Here is a 22,582-nt window from a genome sequence, read left to right as displayed (position 1 = left end):
ATACATATATATATATATATATATATATATATATATATATATATATATATATACATACATACATACATATACACATACATATATATATATATATATACATACATATACATATATGTGTGTGTATTATATATATATATAATATATAATATATATACAGTGATCCCTCGCTATATCGCGCTTCGCCTTTCGCGGCTTCACTCTATCGCGGATTTTATATGTAAGCATATTTAAATATATATCGCAGATTTTTTGCTGGTTCGCGGATTTCTGAGGACAATGGGTCTTTTAATTTCTGGTACATGCTTCCTCAGTTGGTTTGCCCAGTTGATTTCATACAAGGGACGCTATTAGCAGATGGCTGAGAAGAAACCCAACTTACTTTCTCTCTCTCTTGCGCTGCCTTTCTCTGATCCTGACGTAGGGGGTGTGAGCAGGGGGGCTGTTCGCACACCTAGACGATACGGACGCTCGTCTAAAAATGCTGAAAGATTATCTTCATGTTGCAACCTTCTGTGCAGCTGCTTAGTGAAGCAACATGCTGCACGGTGCTTCGCATACTTAAAAGCTCAAAGGGCACGTATTGATTTTTGACTTTGTTTTTCTCTCTCTCTCTCTCTCTCCCTGCTCCTGACGGAGGGGGTGTGAGCTGCTGCCTTCAACAGCTTTGTCTTTTAAGTATGCGAAGCACCGCGGCACAAACAGCCCTATTGATTTGTTTGCTTTCCTCTCTGTTTCCTTTGAAGAGGAAGATATGTTTGCATTCTTTTAATTGCGAGACAGAACTGTCATCTCTGTCTTGTCATGGGGCACAGTTTAAACTTTTGAAAAAGAGACAAATGTTTGTTTGCAGTGTTTGAATAACGTTCCTGTCTCTCTACAACCTCCTGTGTTTCTGCGCAAATCTGTGACCCAAGCATGACAATATAAAAATAACCATATAAACATATGGTTTCTACTTCGCGGATTTTCTTATTTCGCGGGTGGCTCTGGAACGCAACCCCCGCGATGGAGGAGGGATTACTGTATATATTATATATTATGTGTATATATACACATACACACACACACACACACATATACATACTGTGCCTGGCCGCCTCTTCCAACACTGGATCTGGGGGAGCAGCCATGGGATGCACGCTACGTCCCCCGGAACACTTGGTGGCAGTCCCCTTGGGTTGCATCGGGGCCGGTGTTATGGAACACCGGAGCTTATCCTGGTTGGGCTCCATGACCACCGCCAGAGGGTGAGCCGGTGTGGGTGGCAATGCAGCCACACCTGGAAGTGCAGCCTAATTTAGGTTAATTACCTGAAGCACTTCTGGGTGGGCTATAAAGGGAGCCTGCAGCCACTACTCAGCACACCAAAGTCGGAAGGAGTGGAGGAAAGAAGAGTGATTTGGGGTGTGATTTACTGTGAATTTGTGTTAGGGGACTGTGTAGTGCCCGGGGAAGACATGTCCCACGGCTGAAGAAAATAAAGACTATTTTGCCCGTGCCTCTGGTGTTAGTCTGTGTTGGGTAGGTGCCAATATAGCACCTTTATCACAATACATTTACTGTACATTTTATATTACAGTCGACCCTTGATATACGACCGGCTTGACATGCGAACAACTTGATTTACGACCAAAATTTTTATTTTGATTTACGACCAACATCTTGCGTTACGACCTGAATGCGGTCACGTGTATCCGCTTGCGCAATTGTAAACAAACAGAAACATTCCTATTAATGCGGCACTCATTCAATAAAATGTCAGGTTTGTAAACTCTCTTGGGACCTCCCCCAAATAGAAGACATGCCAAAGTCCAAACTCCGTATGGAAGACTGTTTATCTGTTGCTGGGGCAACAGCCGGCTTAAAGCTGTGCTGAGTCTCTCAGCCAAAGCAAACAGAAAAGATATCGATGGGTGATATGCATGTGATATCCCTGCCCGGCAATGGACAAGCAAGCTTCCACAGTCGTGGCAATCGCGCTTCAGGACGCACTTCAGCATGTCGTTCCCATTGAGTGGGGAGTGGTCTCAGAAGAGTTCAGAAACAGTTCCTTGTATCATCGCAAGGAAATGCTGAGAAAAATTCTTGTCAGAATAACTTGTAGGCAGGAGGAGATTAAAATTAACGCAAAAGAAGCTATTGAAATGATTGCAAATGCCTGAGCGCAAGTTAAAGAAAGCCTTTAAAAAGCCTTCAGTTTCATTATCATCCTCCTCCCTTCCTGCAGCCCAAAGATGTCAAATTAAATGGTGAGTACAGTATGAAATTGTTGTTTCTGGTAGGCTAGGCACTTTTTATTACTTTTTGGTTAGTACATTAGAAAAATTATTGGTGTTTTGGTAAATTATGCACATTATACAACCCTTTTTTTATTATGAAAAGGTTAAGTAAGTGTTGCAGTGGGAGGTTCGGAACGCATTATGGGTATTTCCATTGTTTCTTATGGGAAAAATAGTCTTGACTTACAACCAACTTGAGTTACAACCAGCCCTCGCGAACGAATTGAGTTCGTAAGTCAAGGGTCCACTGTATATATATATTATACATACATACACACACACACACCTTTAAGGTAATCTCCAAGAACATTATAGTACAACATAAGTACTTCTTTCATTTTTAGCTTTCTGCTACACAAACTTTTAAATATGGTCACCGTGAAAAACTGAATAGTGGTAGGTACATTGTGTGATTCTCATTTATATGGGCTTGTTGCCCCCAATGAGCTATTTAATAATAGAATATATTATTTACAGTTCAAATAACAGCAGAACAACTACATACTGCAATGGGTGCTATTTTACCTGCAGATTTTTGTAAAGGTGAAAAATAAGTTACATAACAGAAAAAGTTTTTGAAAGTAGACTTAAAATGTATTATTTAATTACATATTCACAGAAACTCACCTCTCCATCACATGCTCCCGAAAGCAATGTTGACAGACTTCTAGTATGCTTGGCCATACAGTTGATTCCATCCCTGTGCCCATCAAGAGATGCCACAAAGGGCTTGGCAAACACACGCTCAAGCTTGGTAGCATTTAAAGCTCTGGTGTACTCTCGAGGTACCTCAAAAGGATGGAGTGAGGGATCATAATTTCGTGGAACTAAAACCAAAGAAAACAAATCATAAGTGAAAAATGTGTTAATTTAAATAGCGCTGACAAAATTCCAGAAAGTTCTACTACATAAATTATTTTCGAACAGCAAACTGATTGTGTGTAACTTTCATAAACCTACAAAAAAAAGTTATACAAAGAATAAAATGATATGCTTGAAAACATTCACGATAATAAAGAAATTCAACACATCGGTCCATTTTAAAACAGCAATCTGCAATTAAGCTTTCAAACTCTCGACTTGCCGCATCAGACACAAGGCAGGACCTAATACTAGAAAGGGGTCCTGCTCATCTCTGAGCACACTCATGTACCCAACATCTTTAAAGACCGTTTTAAAGTTTAACCCGGAGATTTAAATCCAGCACGACACTCGGATTGATGTGTTTAAAAAGACAACATTTGAAAATTAAAACTGTAACAATATTAAGTTTCACTTTGGCTAAATCACCATGCAATACACTAACGACAACTACTCAACACATCTGCGTCTAAATCACTTGCTTATTATTACAATCACAATAAGTACCTACTCATGTACTTACGTACCAACATTTCTGAAACCTTAATTGTAACATGCTTACCTCTGTGTATATCTTTTGTTGTTTCTCGTATATAATCATCAGGATTTCTACTTAAAACCTTTACTTTCATTGTATTAAATATGAACACACACCTAGAAATAACAGCAATTTTACTTTCCAAAACCTAAGCGTTTCTCCATTATACACGTGGGAAGTTTTCTTAAAGGTTAACGTCGGGTCAAATTGTCACACGTGTAACGCTGACGCTACGCCGATGACGTCATAGCGATGGGCAGAGCACTACCCGTTTGACTGAATCGAATCTTTTGATTCGTTAGAATCTACCGTATTTGGGGATGGTGGGTCCTCTTAGATCGCATCGCAAATATATAATTTAGTAATTATTTAATACATTATTTTCATATATTTATAGATGCACGTATGAACAAATATATAATTAATATTGTTGTTTGTTAATTTATATTTATTATCTATAATATATAACTATATTTTTTCATTATATAGTTAACGTGTTACTTTATATGCCATAATCCTGTTTCCGTACACAAAGCATGGGCTACATCAGGAATGGGCTGGAGGATGAGTATAGGGACCTAATCAAGGACTTTGTTAAATGGTGCGACTCAAACCACTTACAACTGAACACCAGCAAAACCAAGGAGCTGGTGGTGGATTTTAGGAGGCCCAGACCCCTCATGGACCCCGTGATCATCAAAGGTGACTGTGTGCAGATGGTGCAGACCTATAAATATCTGGGAGTGCAGCTGGATGATAAATTAGATTGGACTGCCAATACTGATGCTCTGTGCAAGAAAGGACAGAGCTGACTATACTTCCTTAGAAGGCTGGCGTCCTTCAACATCTGCAATAAGATGCTGCAGATGTTCTATCAGACAGTTGTGGCGAGCGCCCTCTTCTACGCGGTGGTGTGCTGGGGAGGCAGCATTAAGAGGAAAGACGCCTCATGCCTGGACAAACTGGTGAGGAAGGCAGGCTCTATTGTTGGCATGGAGCTGGACAGTTTAACATCTGTGGCAGAGCGAAGGGCGCTCAGCAGGCTCCAATCAATTATGGAGAATCCACTGCATCCACTAAATCATCTCCAGACAAAAGAGCAGCTTCAGCGACAGACTGCTGTCACTGTCCTGCTCCACTGACAGTTTGAGGAGATCGTTCCTCCCCCAAACTATGCGACTCTTCAATTCCACCCGGGGGGGGGGGGGGGGGGGGGGGGGGGTAAACGTTAACATTTAACATTATACAAAGTTATTGTCTTTTTTTCACCTGCATTATTATCATTCTTTAATTTAATATTATTTATTGTATCAGTATGCTGCTGCTGGAAAATGTGAATTTCCCATTGGGATTAATAAAGTATCTATCTATCTATCTATCTATCTATCTATCTATCTATCTATCTATCTATCTATCTATCTATCTATCTATCTATCTATCTATCTATCTGGTAACACATTTAAGATGCATAACTAAAATAAGACGTTCCATTACATGATCACATCATGTGAATGATGAACTGTGCAGCTCGTAATGATTCTTTCACGAATCAGATGAACGAGAATCGTTATAATGATCCGCGAGTATTGATTCGTTCACGAATCAAATAACGAAACACATGAGTCTGGTTCTTCTGCAAGCGCTTTAAACATGTTCCAGAGGCAGCCAAACAACGACATCGCGCAGAACACACATGCGCATTTTCACACCCTTTGAGCTCCACTGCATCGATTCTTACGTGTTCACAAATCGATTTATACGATTCACTGAAAAAATTCGTTCAAAAAAGAACGAACCGTTCATCACCTTATGTCTTCGTTTTCGGGTTTATATTAGCCAAACATAACAAAAAAACAGTATCGGTAATGCATTTCAAGCATTCTTTTGCAGCATTATCACTAAAAAGTGTCTCAAATGCCTCTGAAACCTTAGCCACAGAAAAGTTTCAGGCATTACTGCATGCCCCCAACCCTGTCCTCTCTATGAATAGCATCTCAATGGTTCTTCAAGTGTAATTTTTTCTTGTAATGACAGTATGCATCACAAGTCAAAATCATCAGTGATGTCATTATTGGTTGTGTTTTATATGTTTTTGAACAAGATTAACCGTATTGGCTTGTTTTGTGCAATTATGAAAATATATGTGTATCTAAAATGTTACAAAAAACATTTCTGGGGTTTTTGGAAAATATGTTTATTTTGGGAAACAGTGACTGCATTTAATTAGGATGTTTAATTTCTGCTATAAAAATATTATGAAATTTATTGTCAAGTAGCCATTTTATATCATCCACCTATCAATTTTTTAAACCCTGAGGTTCCACCTCAACCTTTGAAGACTGTGCCAGAAAGTACTGGGCACAGGGCAGATACCAGTACATTACAGGGTGAACACACACATACACACACACACACTCACACTAGATTGTGGATTTAATGCACTCGATTTTACAACAGATATTCATACTTTGAAAATAAAATGGATCAAAGATATTTGTGAAAACCACATAGCCTCTGGATCATAATACCAAATGTTATATTTCAAAAAGAGTGTGGTCTTAACTTTTTACTGCAGTGCCCTTATACAGTGGGGAAACATCCAGTTAAATTATCAGAATTCAATTTACAAGTCTTGCATTCATGGTGCATTACCTACAAACACAATTTCCCTCCACACCATTATATAATGTGTAATAATAAAAACATGACCTTCAGAAGGTAGAGTTTATTTTTCAAAAAAATGGAACAGGGACAACATTTCATTGGTATGAAAGTGTTTTGTTTTTTAACATATTCTGAATTCTTGTTTTAAAAGAACGTATGTTTTCTTCACTGTTATAAGAGCAATCCCTGATGGTGTATGCACAATTATAAAAGACATGTTTCAAAAACAGCCATTTAACTACCTTGTAGACCTTTCAGAAATTTCTGTCAATGAGATCAGTACAACAGAAAGAAATGTTAACAGGTTTATTAAAAAATCTACTAATTCCAAACACCCTTCATGCTGTGCAATTTAAGAAGGCATTATACAGGTTTGATTGGAAGGTGTTAATGTCAGCTCCACATAGATATATTTTGACAAATAAAGTGAAAGAAGTAACGTATTAGATCATTCACAAATGTTATCTGTGCAACTGTTCATTTTTATCCCACATGTATTAAATGTATGGAGATTTTGCAGTGAAAATAATAAATGTATTGAACATTTTTCGTAATTGTGTACATTCCAAAAAAATGGCTTGCTCTAATAAAGGTTTTTAGACAAAAAATAAACAGCAAAAAATATATGGAATCCTATTTTGTTATACACAAACTAACAAAGAATGTAACTATGTAATAGTTTATCAATTTCATTACAATATGCATGGTCTACAAAATTAAATTTAGTAACAGAATTTCAATGTATAGTTTATTTACTGACCAAAACAGTAAAGCTGTTATTCAAATATAAATGTATTTAATGTATGTAGTTTAATATCCCCCTGGTATTATTAAATTAATTTGAATTATGTTATTTTCTTTTTTATTATTTCTAAACTATTGCTGGAATGCATAAAATGTATCACACTTGTAATGTATTGTTAATTAATACATTTATACTTAATAACAAAAAGCACATGCCAGAACCGGTTTTAGTAATGTCAATTTACCTAACTTGCATGTTTTTGAACTGTGGGAGGTAAATCATAAATTGGATTTCACCGTGCTCGGTGAACATAACTTATACATATCATATATATATCATTATATCATAATTTATACTTGTACTCGGTGAACATAACATAACTTTCTCTTATCCGCTTAATACAATCCAGGATCCGAGTGGCTGTCTTACCGCGCTTACCAGCAGTAACTTGGACGCAAGAATTATGATATTCTGTTTAATAATGTTTATGGATTTAGTCCAAGTGTCGCCATGCTCACCCTGCATTTTTACATCACCAAGTAAAGCACAATTGGAAATTACAGTGAGGTTCTAATTATCTATTTTTTCCATCTAAATACCGGTAATATGAAACTTGTTAGCTTGTTCGGGAAGCAGGTATTTTCATTGGGTATTTCCTGTCTGGTGGTGTGTACATCCATGTGATGGGGCGGTCACAGTTGAAAGGTTGGAGGTTGCGTCAGTCGGCTCCTGCTTTGCCATGTGTGTTCGGTGTGACGAATGCAGAAATTTAGATTTTTGACTAGATACGCGCTCGATTTGTTTGAAGACTGTGGGATTATTTGCCCTTTCTATTATCTCGTCGATTCACTCTCCTTGATTAGAGATGAGCCGAACAGCACTTCCTGGGACGCAAGAATCTGACAGCCGGTCGTTCTACGCTTGGACAAAACTGCGCCGATTTTTCGCCCACGTTAAATACGAGAACCTAGTGGCCGGACTTAGTGGAGGAGTGGTGTCTACTCTTATGCTTCACCCCTTGGACCTTGTGAAAATACGATTTGCAGGTAAGCGGTGGTTAGCCTTGTAATTCGCAAGGAATGTCCTTTTTAAATTTAGGAGAGTGTATTATAGTTTAAAGTTTTGAAAATCGTTAAGTGTACACTGATTAGATTTAAATATGTGTTATGTAATTGGAATTCTTTATAACACGAAACAGTCAAGTACATAAACTGTGCAGTGGTTTTAATGTGTTTAAAGATAATATGCTTAGTTTTAAAATAGCCTATTATTCGAATTTTCAATGTGAGTGGCATTTCGTTCCCACTCACACTAAACATTTCATCATTAACGTTTAATGTCCTTTAGTAATTTTATGCTGTAATACATATAATGTCAATGAATAATAGTGAGACGAATCACTTCTAATCCGGCACCATACATTCTTTAATCTACAGTAGATAAAAGAACGATGCATGAAGTAGGTACAGTATTCTGAATTCAATCAATCTCATACACGCGGCTTCTCAAACCATTCCGATATCAAATAACATCCCATAATAATCAAACTGCAACATTACTTTAAGTAACATACACCTACTTAGTACATGACACCCCCCTTAGCCCAGTTACAAATCTTAAACATCCACCACATTCAATTTGCCCCATCTTTATGCAAATTTACCCATTCCTCAACTTTCATGCATTCCTTCCTTTTGAATCAAAAGTTTATCTAATTTTGTAAACAACTTCAATATTTTATTATCCCGGACACTGCATAATAAAGCTAATTAAACACTTTCTTATTCAGATTAAGTTATCATTCTATCACATTGTCCTTCGGTTTTTGTGTTATCTTTCTTAATAGTAATAATAATTCTTCACATTTAAATAGCACTTTTATCACTACTCAAAGCACTCTCTACGTAGGGAGGACCCGGGATGTGAACCCATGATCTCCTTACTGCGAGGCAGCAGTGCTACCACTGGGACACCTTCGTGGACATTGAGACCTATAAAGTGTTGTGGGCTGGCTGAAATGTTCTGAGCTCAGTTCAGAATTTCTTAGCTTGTCAATGGCTGGTTGTTCTCCCGAGTACTTTGTGAAGTTTTCATTAACTGATGTCTTTTTTAGAAATTGATCAGTTGCCTTGTTATCCAGAAATTTGCTTTACAAAAGTTGTGTTGTGTGCTGTACTGCACACCTGTTGGTGATCCTACCAGCACTATATTGCCAGTCTTGCTCACTACATTGTGTGGTGTTGTACTGAGCTGTGTAGTGAATTTGTCTGCCTTCTCTTGCCTCACAAGAACATGATCTCCAGTGTTAATGTTAAATGTTAAATAAGGAGTATTTAGCTCCCAGACAATCATCTGCATATACAGGGTATTTCTTTTCTGCGTTTCAGTCACATACTTCCAGGTCTCTGTGTGAAGATGTAACTTCAGCTAACTTGCCTGTTATCTTCCAGTTTAACAATAATTCAGGAGGACTTTTTTACCTGTTATTCCATGGATAATTCCTCTGTAAACTTTTACATATTTTCGTAATTCTCTTTTCAAGTCAAGACCTTCAGACTGGGCGATCAAATATGTTTCATAAATGATGCATTTTAGCTTTCTGCTTCTCCATTAGTTTGAGCTCATCTTGGAGTGTTCTGTTCTCAGTATAACATTTCCTGAATTCTTAAGGTATAAATTGTGGACCATTGTCCAATTTCAAGGTAACATGAAGTCCATGTCAACTGAATATTGACTCTAAACTGTTGATTATCTTTTCGGTAATAGTGGACATAAGCTCTGCATACTCCTAGTACCTGCTTTAGTAATCTATCGCTATTAGATGACAGTGGTCCCAGTAGGTCAACTGCAACATCCTGCCAGAGCCCAAATGGTAGTTTTATTGTTATAAAGGGTTCAGGTGGTCTGGGCGAGCTACAATCTGACACCCGTGACATGATTTACAATATCTTTGTGCCTCTTTATCCATGCCCGGCCACCATAGCTTGCTTCTGAGATGCCGCTTTGTTCCTACAATTCCTAAACGTTCTTCATGAGGCAATGCTAGTGCTCTGCCTCTTAGTGCTTGTGACATTACTGTGCATGTCCCATGCAGCACTTGATATCCCAGTATGCATAATTCATTAGCTGCTGGTACAAAGATTGCACTTTTTGAATTTTCCACTTTCTATGGTTTTTGTCACCTTAGTCAATTCAGGGTCAATAGAAGATGTCTGCTCCACCTCTCTTGTGGTTAGGTCTCTTTGTGTAGCATTTACAGCCACAAATCTCACATACTCGTCTGACTCATGTAAGTGTTTTTCTGTCATTGCTGCACTTCCTAGTCCACGTGACAGTGAGTCTGCGATTTTGTACTTCCCTGATATGTGAACAACTCTAAAATTATAAGGTTGCAAACTCAAAACCCAACATTCAATTCATGCAGAAGGCTTTGAGAGTGGACTGTAAATGGATGCTAGTGGTTTATGATCTGGGACTAGGTCAGACTTCTTGCAATACATATAATGATGATGTCTTTCCCATGCCCATATGAGAGCTAGGGCCCCTCTCTCTGTGAATGTCTTTTCTCACACTTCGATAAAGATCGGCTTACATAGCAAACAGGACCCATCTCGTCCTGTTGTTTTTGGACTACTACAGCCCCTAGTTCAACTGGGCTTACATCAGCAATCACTTGAGCTGGTGCATCTTTATCAAAGTAAGCTAAGGCTACAGATTTAGCTAATGCTTTTTCAAGGCCAATGAATGCTTGTTTTTGTTTTAGTCCAAACTTGAATAGTGTATCTTTTTTAGTTGGGCGTTTCAATGGTTCTGATAATGTTGCAAACAGGGGAATACTGTAAATCTGCTGCTGTAGCTGACAAGACCAAGAAAACATCTTGTCTTGGCATTCACTGGTTCCCTGGCTTCTGTCACTGCTCTGACTGTCTGTTCTGTAGGTCCAATTCCGTTTTGTGTAAATAATATTCCCATGAAATTCAAACAGTCCATGTTAAATTGACACCTTTCAAGGTTCAATGTCAGTCCCCATTCTCTCAGTCGTTTCAATACAGCATGCAGCCGTTTGTTGTGTGTTGCCTGATTGTGGCCATGAACAATGACATCATCTGAGATGTTCTCAACTCCTCCTATACCAGCTAAAGCACCAGCTATCTCTTGTTGATATTGTTCGCTGGCTGAAGATACTCCAAATAAAAGCCTTTTATAGCTATATACCACATTATGAATAGCAAAGTTTGTAATTGGGTGTGATTCAGAAGTTAATTCAAATCTGTGATAACCCCATTTCAGATCCGATTTACTGAACACCATTGAGCCATTCATGCCTTGTAAAAGTTCATCTACTGTTGGAACTGGGTAATGTTCTGACAATTGCGTGATGTGCTTATCACATATTCATTCAAAGTCGGATTTCTGAGTTTGCTTTTGGCACTATAACTAATGGATTTGCCCAAAAGGCAGGACCATTAACTGGATCAATAATGTCCATATCTATAAATGCTTTAATTGTCTTCTCATCAGTTTCAAATTAAATGGTATTCGCCTAAGCATTTGGGCTACTGGCTTAACATTATATTCAATATGTAAACTAACCTTCTTAGTTTTCAATTTCCCCCACACCTTGAAATACTTCCAGGTATTGGAACTGAAGTGTCGGTTTTACATCCATTACAGGTGCAATATTGGTTCTTAGTTTTAGCGCACCATGCTTCATGGTTATCTGTTTGCCTAAGAATGGTTCTCCATTCACTTTTATAACAACAAACTGCATATTCTGTGCAGTCCCTTTGCTTGACTTTGCAATTAAAAGCTCCTTTTACAGGTAATGGCTGGTTAGATGAATAAGTAAACAACTGTTTTCTGTTTTCAGAATGTATGAGTGACATCTAAAGTGCTTACATTTAAATCATTCCCAAGTTTCTTCATCAATGATGTTACAGGTTGCACCAGAGTCAATAAACATTTTAAGTTCAACACCAGCAAGGCAAACACTGAACCTTCCTGACCCATCATTTTTATAGCAGTCAATAGAAGCCTGTCTGAGTCAAGTCACAAACTGCTGCATCGTCTCTCATGTTTTCTGTGAAAGTTTGTGAAATGACTGCCATGCAAAAGCTGTGTTGACCCATGGAACAAATTAGTTATTTAGACACGTTACTGCGGCTTCATAGTTCACTGTGGTTCCTGTATTTGGCAGAGTTGCGAAGATGTCTTGTACATCTGGTCCTATGTGATGCAGGAGCAAGGCATGTCTTCGTTGTTTCACCACATTCTCCATGTTAATCGGCAATAATGAGTCCATCTGCAAACAGTTCAAATAAATTTAGCCATCTCATCCATCTTGGCCCCAGTGTTGCTGGATCCATGTAACAATCAAACTTTGAGATACTCATGTTATCCATAGCTTCCAATATAAGCTTGCAGTTGTGCAGTTTACTATCATCAGTGCCAATTTTTGATATTATCTTAATGTATGAATTATGTACAGTATTCACAGTATTCTGAATTGAATCAGTCTCATACACCCGGCTTCTCAAACCATTCTGACATCTTTATTTTCTCCTCTAACAACAAATCCATAATAATCACACTGCAACATTACTTAAAGTTGAATAAACCTTAGTAAATGATAGAATGGAGGTTTTGAATTCATTTTTGAGAGTAATAAACATGGCTAGGCTATAGTTATCCATTTATTCATCCATTTTCTAAATCATTGTATCCGGTTTATTCATTGTTGCTGGTAGAAGGTGCCTATGATGGCTTAACTATGCAGGAGGGAAAAGTCATACAGGGAGTAACAAATGCGCTATATAGGCACCTGACCCGACACAGATGAACACGGAGGCACGTGTAAAATCAATAAATTGATTTTATTTTTTCTTCAGCTGGAGGGCATGTCTTCCTCATGTCCCCCAGCCACAACACAGTCCCAAGTGCACAAATAAAACACCAACACAAAACGAAAGCACACTCTTCTACTTCTTCTTCCTCCACTCCTCCCAGGCAACCTCGTCCTCCTCCTCCTCCCGACTCTGTCTCTTGGAATGGTGGCTGCTGGCCCCTTTTATAGTTCACCTGGAAGTGCTCCAGGTGCTTGATTTCCGGGGGTGGTGATGAAAACACTGCCCATAAGGGCTCAAGAGTTCCAGCCGCAAAATGCTCATTATAATTACAAACTGTCATCTTGTTTTTTTCTGTGATGTACCTATCTGGAACAAGGCATAATTAAAAGTAGCTTTCACAATTTCTCTAACAACAAAAAACAAATTATACTCTATATATAATCTCTTATATATAAACATTTACGTGTGGAAGTGTATGTGTCTGTTGTAAGTAAGTGGATGCTAGGTGGCATTGTTGCCCACCATTTTTCCCAACAGACAGATGCAGGACACAGGCTTTTAATCTTTTTCTTCTTCTGTAATAGTACCTCCAAAGCTCCACAGCCACAATAAACACAATTAATAAGCACACTAATAATCACTAATCTTTCCTCCACAACTCCCAGCAAGCTTTGTCACACTCCTCCCGAGTCCGGCTCGCTTCCTGGGTCTGCAACAGTTATTTATATAGTCCTTGACCCAGAAGTGCTTCCTTCTTTCTGTCCTTGTGACTTGCCAGCACTTCCGGGAAGGATGGAGAACTTTAGTTTTCCTGTCAGCCTGGAAGTACTTCTGGGTTTCTGCCCACGTGATCTGCTAGTACTTCCAAGCAAGGTGAGCGCTTAGACTCCCACCATCTTCCCACAGCGTCCCCTTGCAGCACCCACTGTACCCAGCAGGGCTGTATTTCCGAACGCTATGTCCCACAGTGCCCTGTTGGAACCTTGGACATTGCTGCAGTCCAGGGGAGCTGCCATCTAGCGTCTTGGGGGAGGCAGTGTCCAAGAAAAGCTGCCTTCCCCCATCCTTCCATCTTAGAGGCGTCCCGGGCGGGTTGAGCTGCCTGCCGTCTTTTACACTGTCCAGCATGGAATTGAGAGGTGGAGTCGGGGTAAGGGCTCCACTTCCGAAGAAGCAGAAAACTTGCTTAGCCATTAATAACACAAGCGGGGCCAGCATGTCAGCAAAACGAAACCTCAGAAGAAAGACAAAGTCGCTTAGCCGTTAACATTGGCAAAATGGTATCCCTTTTACTTTTCCTCCCAACGCTTATGCACAAGCAATGCAAGCACATCAGCAAACGAATCCTCCTAGGAGAAAGATGCCCAGAGTAATTCCTTTCAGTTACCTGACATCTCTACTTTTCAGTTTTTTTCTGATGAATTTTAATAGTTTCTAGGACCCCGGGCTTTTTACAGCACAAGCTTACACAGTTATTCTTATATATAAACGTCTATGCGTGGAAGTGTGTCTGTCTGTCTGTCAGGGCCGGAAGTGCGAGGCTACAGCATTAAGCTTAAAGAAGTGACTCTGTTGTCAAAGTGAAACCGCTGAGAAATCCACATTGCTTGCATCGTGTCAACAAAACTCTCTGCGCACTAATATTTTATATGTTTTTTTCCTTAGTGCTTTTTAGTTTTCTTTTGTTTTATCTGTATTACTTTTACTCTGGCGTATATGCGTTTTCTGTTCCTCTTTTGAGTCTTAACTTTTCTGCGTTATCTTCAATTACATTTAAATCATGCCAAAGCAGCCCCATGTTAACGAGTTGAAAGAAGAAAGAAGTGCTTGGCTACAGCACGAAGCTGAAAAAAAGCGACTCCATCGGCAAAGTGAACCAGCCAAAGAGATAGAGACTCACTTAGCCGCTGATAGGCAATGGAGGCGAGCACGTCGGCAAAGTGAAACCACCAACGAAAGAGGAACTCGCTTAGCCGCTAATGCACAAGCGATGTGAACATGTCAGCAAAATGAAATTGCCGAGGAGAAAAAAAGTCACTTAGGGCTAAATGCACAAACGAGACGAACACATCGACAAAATGACATCGCAGAACAGTGCCATTTGCAACCTGAGAAAAATATGCTTTTGGCCTTATTTTAATAGTACTAGGGTGTTGTACCGTGTTAGCCATTATGAATTTAATGAGAAGTCAAGCAAAATTACACCTTTTATTGGCTAACTAAAAAAAATACAATATGCAAGCTTTCAAGGCAACTCAGGCCCCTTCTTCAGGCAAGATATAATACAGAAACTGGAGTTCCCTGTGTTTATATATACACACTAGGACAAATAACAACATTGGTAAATCTTTAAGTGAGACATCTTAAATGTAAAAAATTAATAGACCTCTTCAGGCTAAGATTCATTTAACAAGAGAGAAGAACAATGTATGGTCAAGATCTTTGGATAAGATAACTGTCCAACACAGTCTTTTGAAGTTTCTGATGAGTTTTTCCATACAATGTGTGTCTGTAATCAGGTTGTCTGGGTCAGTGATGCAAACAATCTTCATACCTGGCCATAAAACGCTTGTCTCTATTCAAAGAGACACCTTTTATTGGCTAACTAAAAAGATTACAATATGCAAGCTTTCGAGGCAACTCAGGCCCCTTCTTTACAACTTGCCTGAAGAAGGGGCCTGAGTTGCCTCGAAAGCTTGCATATTGTAATCTTTTTAGTTAGCCAATAAAAGGTGTCATTTTGCTTGGCTTTTCTGTACATTCATAATGGCTAACACGGTACAACACCCTAGTACTTCAAACCATGTTGTAATGCATTACATTTTAGCATGAGTTTGACTTCCCATTCTTTTCTGTCTTGCTAGGCTCTGAAGTTGCACATAAGCACTGTGACTTTAAAGTCTCTCTCACAATGTCCATGGCTGTTGAAGTGGGCCGCTATAAGAATATTCTGTGGTGCCATGTTTAATGTGGAACCCGTGGAAATTCATTCTCTGGCGGAGTGTTTGTCCAGTTTCTCCCACACAGAGTGTAGTGTCAGGACATTTCATGCAGAGAATTAGGTAGACCACATTAGATGATCTGCAGGAAAATGATCCCTTTATGCAATGTTCTAGTCGACAGTGTGGTATAATTACACGGTCTGTATTAGAGAAAAGCCAAGCATGGCTAACACGGTACCACACCCTAGTACTATAGACATACAAGGCACCGAAATGTACCATGGCTAACACGGTACAACACCCTAGTACTACGGTCTGTATTATAAATGTGAGCATGTTTTACATGTTTTCTGTAGGCAGGGAGATGTGCCATTTTCTGTTGGGTCACTTAGGGAGCTTCAGACAATTAGTTGCTGCAGGTTTTGTGGTTGTCTGTATGCCAGGAGGGGAGGTTCAGGAAATACATTTTTCAGTGTTTGGTCATTGTTTAGTATTGGCTGAAGTTCTTTTATAATTTTTCGAAATGCTTCAAGATGTGGGTTGTAGGTGACAACAAGGGGGATGTGGTTCTTGTTGTCATTGTTTTTGTATTTCAGAAGGTTGTCTCTGGGTGTGGCATTAGCTCTTTTTATTTGAGTGTCTGTTGTTTTGGGGGTAAAACCTTATCTGATGAAATCTTGTCTAAGCTCCTGCAGTTGTTTATCCCAGCCTTATTTCAAGAAAATGAAGAAGCTGAGCTTAGCTTAGGCGAGCATTATTGTGGATCAATGGATGATTGTTGCAAATTTTGCCAATTCAAAAAATTTTCTAATTGAAAAACCAGCTGATGGTAAATATACCCAGTGCTGTCAGAAAGGGAAAATTCAACCAACAGAACAATACTTTCCTTCTCTTCTTAAAAATTTGATGACAATGAAAGAGGAAGATAGCAAAGAATTTATGCATAACATAAGAGCAATTAATAGCTCATTTGCATTTCCCTCATTGGGTACAGACATTTCACCCCCTCCAGGGTATGGGCTGTACTGCTTTCGTATTCATGGTCAAATTTACCATAGGACTGGGACTTTGCGCTTACCTGAAGGAGAGGAGAGAAAATTTCCTCAATTATACATTCTTGATACTCCTGATGCAACGAAGGAACGATTGTCTTTTCCGGAAAATCAGAACTGCTCAGAACACTTGTTTAATAAAATAGGAACCTTGCTATGTGAAGTAAATGAATTTGCTAGATGTTATAAGATGCTCCACGAAATTGAAAAGTAAGCACAAAGAGAAGCTAAAAGAAATGGCTTACAAATGGCAGAAATCTTAAAGGCAATAAAGCAAGACCACAGTAGTCAAAGTCAAAGTGAAATTTATTGTCATCTCAACCATATAATAATTCATTCATTACATTTATATAGCGCTTTTCTCAGTACTCAAAGCGCTATCCACACAGGGAGGAACCAGGAAGCGAACCCACAATCTTCCACAGTCTCCTTACTGCAAAGCAGCAGCACTACTACTGCGCCACCTGTGAGGACATTATATACAGTATACAGATAGACAAAATTGCAAAGCTCTGGGTCCACAGTGTAAAAACATGAAGTGCAAATAAAAATTAAAATTAAATTAAAATTAAAACACAAACAAGACAAGACATTGTGCAAAGACAAGACAAAGAAGTAGCAGCAATATGACGTGTAGTAAGCAATATGAACATTGATACAATGTATGGTATTGTGCAATCTAGATACATAAATATAGTCCATAAATATGTAATATAATAAATAAATAATAGATATGGATAATACAGCACAGTGTGAGGTAGTACAGAAATGGCTGCATGACTCGGTGTATGATAGTTGTTTAAGACATGTGTAAACGATGACAGGTCAGAATGTTTTCTCAGTAGAAGGATCTCAAAGAATGTCAAAGTGCAGTGTGCAAAATGCTTAAAGGTCAGTATGCGATTTTCAGTTCTTTTCTATGTGCAAACTAGTCTTTGCAGGAAAGCGGCTTGCATGTATAAAAGTTCTGTGTCAGCAGGTTTTTAGAGGTTGGTTGAGGCAGTGTGGAAAATCCCAGGGGGTAGCATAGTGTTGAGGAGTCTGACAGCTTGGGGGTAAAAACTATCCTGCAGCCTGGCAGATCTGGTTCTGATGCTGCAGTATCTTCTCTTGAATATCAGAAGTGTGAAAAGTCCATGTGAGGTGTGTAAGGGGTCCTGCAAAATGCTGCATGCCTTGTAGACATTGCGTTTGTAAAATGTGTCCTGTAGTGAAGGGAGAGGCACCCCAATAATGTTCTCTGCTGTCTTCACTATCCTTTGCAGGTGCTTGCGGTTTGATATGTTGCTGTTGTCATACCAGACAGTGATGCAGCTGGTCAGAACACTCTCAATGGTGCCTCTGTAAAACATGGTGAGGATGGTAGGGGGAAGACTCGCTCGCTTCAGCCAACTCAGGAAGTGTAGTCTCTGCTGGGCTTTTTTGATTAGTGATAAGGTGTTATGCGCCCACGTAAGTTCCTCAGTTATGTGCACACCAAGGAACTTGGTACTCCTAACAGTCTCCACATCTGAACCATTGATGCTGAGTGGGATGTGGGCAGGATGTGATTTTCTGAAGTCCATAATTATCTCTTTTGTCTTGTCGACATTGAGAGACAGATTGTTGTCTTCACACCATGCGGACAGCCGTTCCACCTCATCTCTGTATGCTGTTTCATCATCCCTGCTTATCAGTCCCAGCACTGTCATATCATCCACAAACTTGATGATGTGGTTGGTGTTGTGTATGGCTGTGCAGTCATGAGTCAGCAAGGTGAAGAGTAGAGGACTAAGCACCAAGGTTATTATAGTTAACGAAAACTAAAATCAAAACTGAAACTATTATTAAAAAAACATTTTCGTAAACTGAAATAAAATAATTAACAAAACCGAAATGAAAAACTAAATCTAAACGAAACAATTAAAGTAGCTGGAAAAACTAACTGAAATAAAATAATAATTTTCCATAATATTTTTAGTTTTCGTTTTTGAATGAATATTCTTGCCGTTAGTCTTTAACCCTTGTAAGTTTTCTCTAAAACAGAAAGTCATCCACCACGAACCGCCCGCATATATTCATCTAGTGAATGACGGCTGGTGACGGAGGGCGGCTGTTCACACAGCATTTGCGATGACAGAGCAAGCTGAGTGCGGGTGCGTAAAGCATGAGAAATAGAAAGCGATTTGCGTACCTCCTTTCTTTGTGCTTGTTGTATATCAAGATGTAATTCAAAAGGCTGAAATCAGAATTTGCTGGTGAACAAAACCATATGGACAGAAAAATCACGAGTGAGTAACGTTTCAGTTTATTTGTCAGGTGTCTGCTTTTTGTTGACAGCAATTTACCTGCCACTTCGCACAGGAGAAATCATTTTTACTTTCTCATATATGTATAAGTATAGAGAAAGTATATTAATCATGAAAAAATTCGACCTCGATATTTTGATGAATCTTGACGTTGTAGACTAACCAGTGTCCAACAATGCTGTTTTTTTGAATTGTGTGTGTGTGTGTGTCTGTTTGTTTGTAAACACGATAACTCAAAAACGCAACTAGATAGATGGGTGAAATTCGGCATGTGATTGTTAGACCACAATTATAGGTCTGTATTAACTTTTGGGCCATATCCATCAACCAGAAGTGGTACTTTACCTGAACACATACTCGATTTTTTTGTTTTTATTTATACAGCTGCAGAGTCTGATTTATTCAGCTTTACTTTTATAATAATTGTTCAATATATTATTAACTAGCAAAATACCCGCGCTTCGCAGCGGAGAAGTAGTGTGTTAAAGAGGTTATGAAAAAAAAAAAGGAAACATTTTAAAAATAACGTAACATGATTGTCAATGTAATCGTGTTGTCATTGTTATGAGTGTTGCTGTCTTTTATATATATATATATATATATATATAATATACACACACACACACACACACACATAAACATATATATATATATATACATATATATATACATATCTACATATACACATATCTACATATACATACGTATATACACATATACACATCCACATAAACATATATATACATATACAAATTTACATATCTACATATATATATATATATATATATATATATATATATATATATATATATATATATATATATAGACATACATATATACATACATACATTCACATATATATATATATACTGTATATATACATATGTACTTATTGGCTCCTGTATTTAGGATATGGCAGGTTGGATAATGGACGGATGGACATCTGTATGCATAGCCGTATTTGCCCGTTTTAGTTTTTTTTCTTTGTTCAGTAATATTCCAGTAAACCCGGAGCTTGTCAGTTCAAATCCTGGTACTGACACCACTGTGTGACCCTGAGGAAGTCACTTCACCTGCCTGTGCTGCAAAAAACAAAAGTAATGTAACAAATTGTACCTCAGATGTTGTAAGTTGGTAGAATAAAGGCATAAGTAAAATAGATAAATATGTATTATACACATAGGAACTATTCATTTATTTTCAGTTAAGTCATCTGCAGCAAACTTTTATAAATGAGGGTTTCTGATTTTTAGATAGTGCAAACTGTTTCTTCTTCATTGACGTTTTCTCTTGGAGAGCTTTTTTCATTTCATTGAAAATGAAAGCAGCAGCTGCCAAAATATGTAGCTTTCTTATTAATTTTTCAACATTGTGTAAAATAAATGTATAAAGTAACATAAAAGGTTTAAATACTGGTTATCTTTTACACTAAAATATTACTAAAGAGATACAAAAAAAGTAAAATGAATATGTTCTTTTTCTTTAAGGAGATTAATTATTACTGAAGAAAGGAAAAAAAATAATTAAACAGCCAAATGGGGCTATCCATACGAACTTAAAAGGTTTAAATAAAACAGAAATATATATTTTATTTTTACTTGCTTAACTTGTGGAGGGTGTATCCTGTAGCAAAGCCCTAACTTTTTTCGTGAAAGCCCGTTTCAGTAAATAAGTGTTAAAAACAGGTGTAAAGATATTGACAATAAGCTACGCAAACCCAGGAAGACATGGAATCGTTTAAATCAAGTATCATTACATCTTCCTTTCTTAAACAGAAGTAAGGCAGTACTTATAAGCTTACATATTTATATATAGACATACATATATATATATATATATATATCTATATCCGAAGCCGTGCAAGCACACTCTTGAGAATGCAACGTATAGTTGTACAGAAGAAAAGCAATCTTGCCTCAAATGAATGGCAACCTTTTGTAGGTCTATGAACTTAATTTAAACTTTAGGTTTACACGGTGCTTTCTTTCCGAAGTACCTGCACTCATGAATATGTCTGTATGTGTCAGTCGATCAAATCCACGCGCTTTGCACCGGCGAAGTACCGCTTTTAAATTTTTATTAAGAAGAAAATAAAACGTTTTTAAATTGAGGGAAAATATACTAATAACAGTTTGTTAAGGATCTATTTTTTTGTGAAGCTGCCTTTACTCGAGTGATCACTTCAACCTGACTTGGTGGCCAAGTATAAGCGTTACCTGGTAGGTAACCACCCATACAATCAGATTGTGAATCAGACTACAAATGGCGTGAATGTAATTACACACTCACTGCACTTGCTTACGGTAATCGAACCTGGGACGTCAGCGCTAGAGGGGCTTAGCAGCGGTGAAGTATTGCTTTTAAATTTTAATTAAGAACAAAAGAAAACCTCAGAGGTTCGATTCCCGAAAGGGAGTGAAGAGAGTGTCCGGTTACCTACCAGGTAACGCTTATGGTTGGACAGCAAGTGACGTAACATCAGCCACGGTGCCTTCAGTTGTGAGAAGCAGATCATAGAATGATTGAAAATAGTTTTGCATTTACCTTTTTAGTAAAAGGCGAGCTTTTAAGCCTGAGAAATCACCCCGTAAATGCACACGTTTAATTGCACATGTGTTAATATGTATGGTTACACAGTATTAAAAGACAGTGAACAACGTCAGTTACCTTTGTTCCTGCGGTTGATAAAAGGCGAGCTTTTAAGCCTGAGAAATCACCCCGTAAATGCACACGTTTAATTGCACATGTGTTAATATGTATGCTTACACAGTATTAAAAGACAGTCAAAAATTAACATCATTTACCTTCGTTCCCGCGTTTGACTCGTGCTGTAAATCTCTTCCTTGTTTTTAGTTCACGTGATCACGTAGGAGGTGTGATGACGCGATACGTGACTCCGCCTCCTCCATTAGAGTATATGGACAAAAAATATGTTCCAGTTATGACCATTACGCGTAGAATTTCGAAATGAAACCTGCCTAACTTTTGTAAGTAAGCTGTAAGGAATGAGCCTGCCAAATTTCAGCCTTCCACCTACACGGGAAGTTCGAGAATTAGTGATGAGTGAGTCAGTCAGTCAGTGAGTCAGTGAGGGCTTTGCCTTTTATTAATATGTATAGATTTGATTTGTTGTTGATGGTTCCATAATGTACATAATATAAATATGTAATCATTGTCTTGCGGTTTACTCCTCAAATGTCCATCCCTATATCTGAGTATACAAGAAAGTCCAAGGGGAGAGCACTCCCGGTTTTTGAAAATAAAATGGCACTGATTGAGAGACTGACTAGGTCATCATATAAGATCAGCATATTGTTGCTGATCAATCACTTTTGCTTTAAAAACAGAGTAACAATGAAGCGATACC

The 22,582-nt window shown here is 38.3% G+C and overlaps 2 protein-coding genes across 3 annotated transcripts in view; one reads left to right on the top strand and one right to left on the bottom strand.

Annotated features, from left to right (window-relative positions):
• Positions 1–3,883, bottom strand: part of dcaf13 (ddb1 and cul4 associated factor 13) — a 280,107-nt gene extending 276,224 nt beyond the window's left edge. Inside the window, exons 1-2 of the mRNA XM_051936090.1 lie at positions 3,703–3,883; positions 2,907–3,106 (exon numbers count right to left, since the gene is read on the bottom strand). Of these exons, the coding sequence (XP_051792050.1) occupies positions 2,907–3,106; positions 3,703–3,772 (270 nt within the window). The 5' untranslated portion in view covers positions 3,773–3,883. The remainder of the gene's footprint in view (positions 1–2,906; positions 3,107–3,702) is intronic.
• A 3,891-nt stretch (positions 3,884–7,774) lies between these two features.
• The window catches only part of LOC114641910 (mitochondrial folate transporter/carrier), a 60,912-nt gene continuing 46,104 nt past the window's right edge, over positions 7,775–22,582 (top strand). Inside the window, exon 1 of one of the 2 annotated variants that reach the window (XM_051936092.1) lies at positions 7,775–8,133. In XM_051936092.1, the coding sequence (XP_051792052.1) occupies positions 7,953–8,133 (181 nt within the window). In that variant the 5' untranslated portion in view covers positions 7,775–7,952. The remainder of the gene's footprint in view (positions 8,134–22,582) is intronic. The other variant, XM_051936091.1, reaches the window with a different exon arrangement.

Source organism: Erpetoichthys calabaricus, chromosome 13 (assembly GCF_900747795.2).
Source record: "Erpetoichthys calabaricus chromosome 13, fErpCal1.3, whole genome shotgun sequence".
Taxonomy (NCBI): Eukaryota; Metazoa; Chordata; class Cladistia; order Polypteriformes; family Polypteridae; genus Erpetoichthys; species Erpetoichthys calabaricus.
This window is presented reverse-complemented; position numbering and strand designations above follow the sequence as displayed.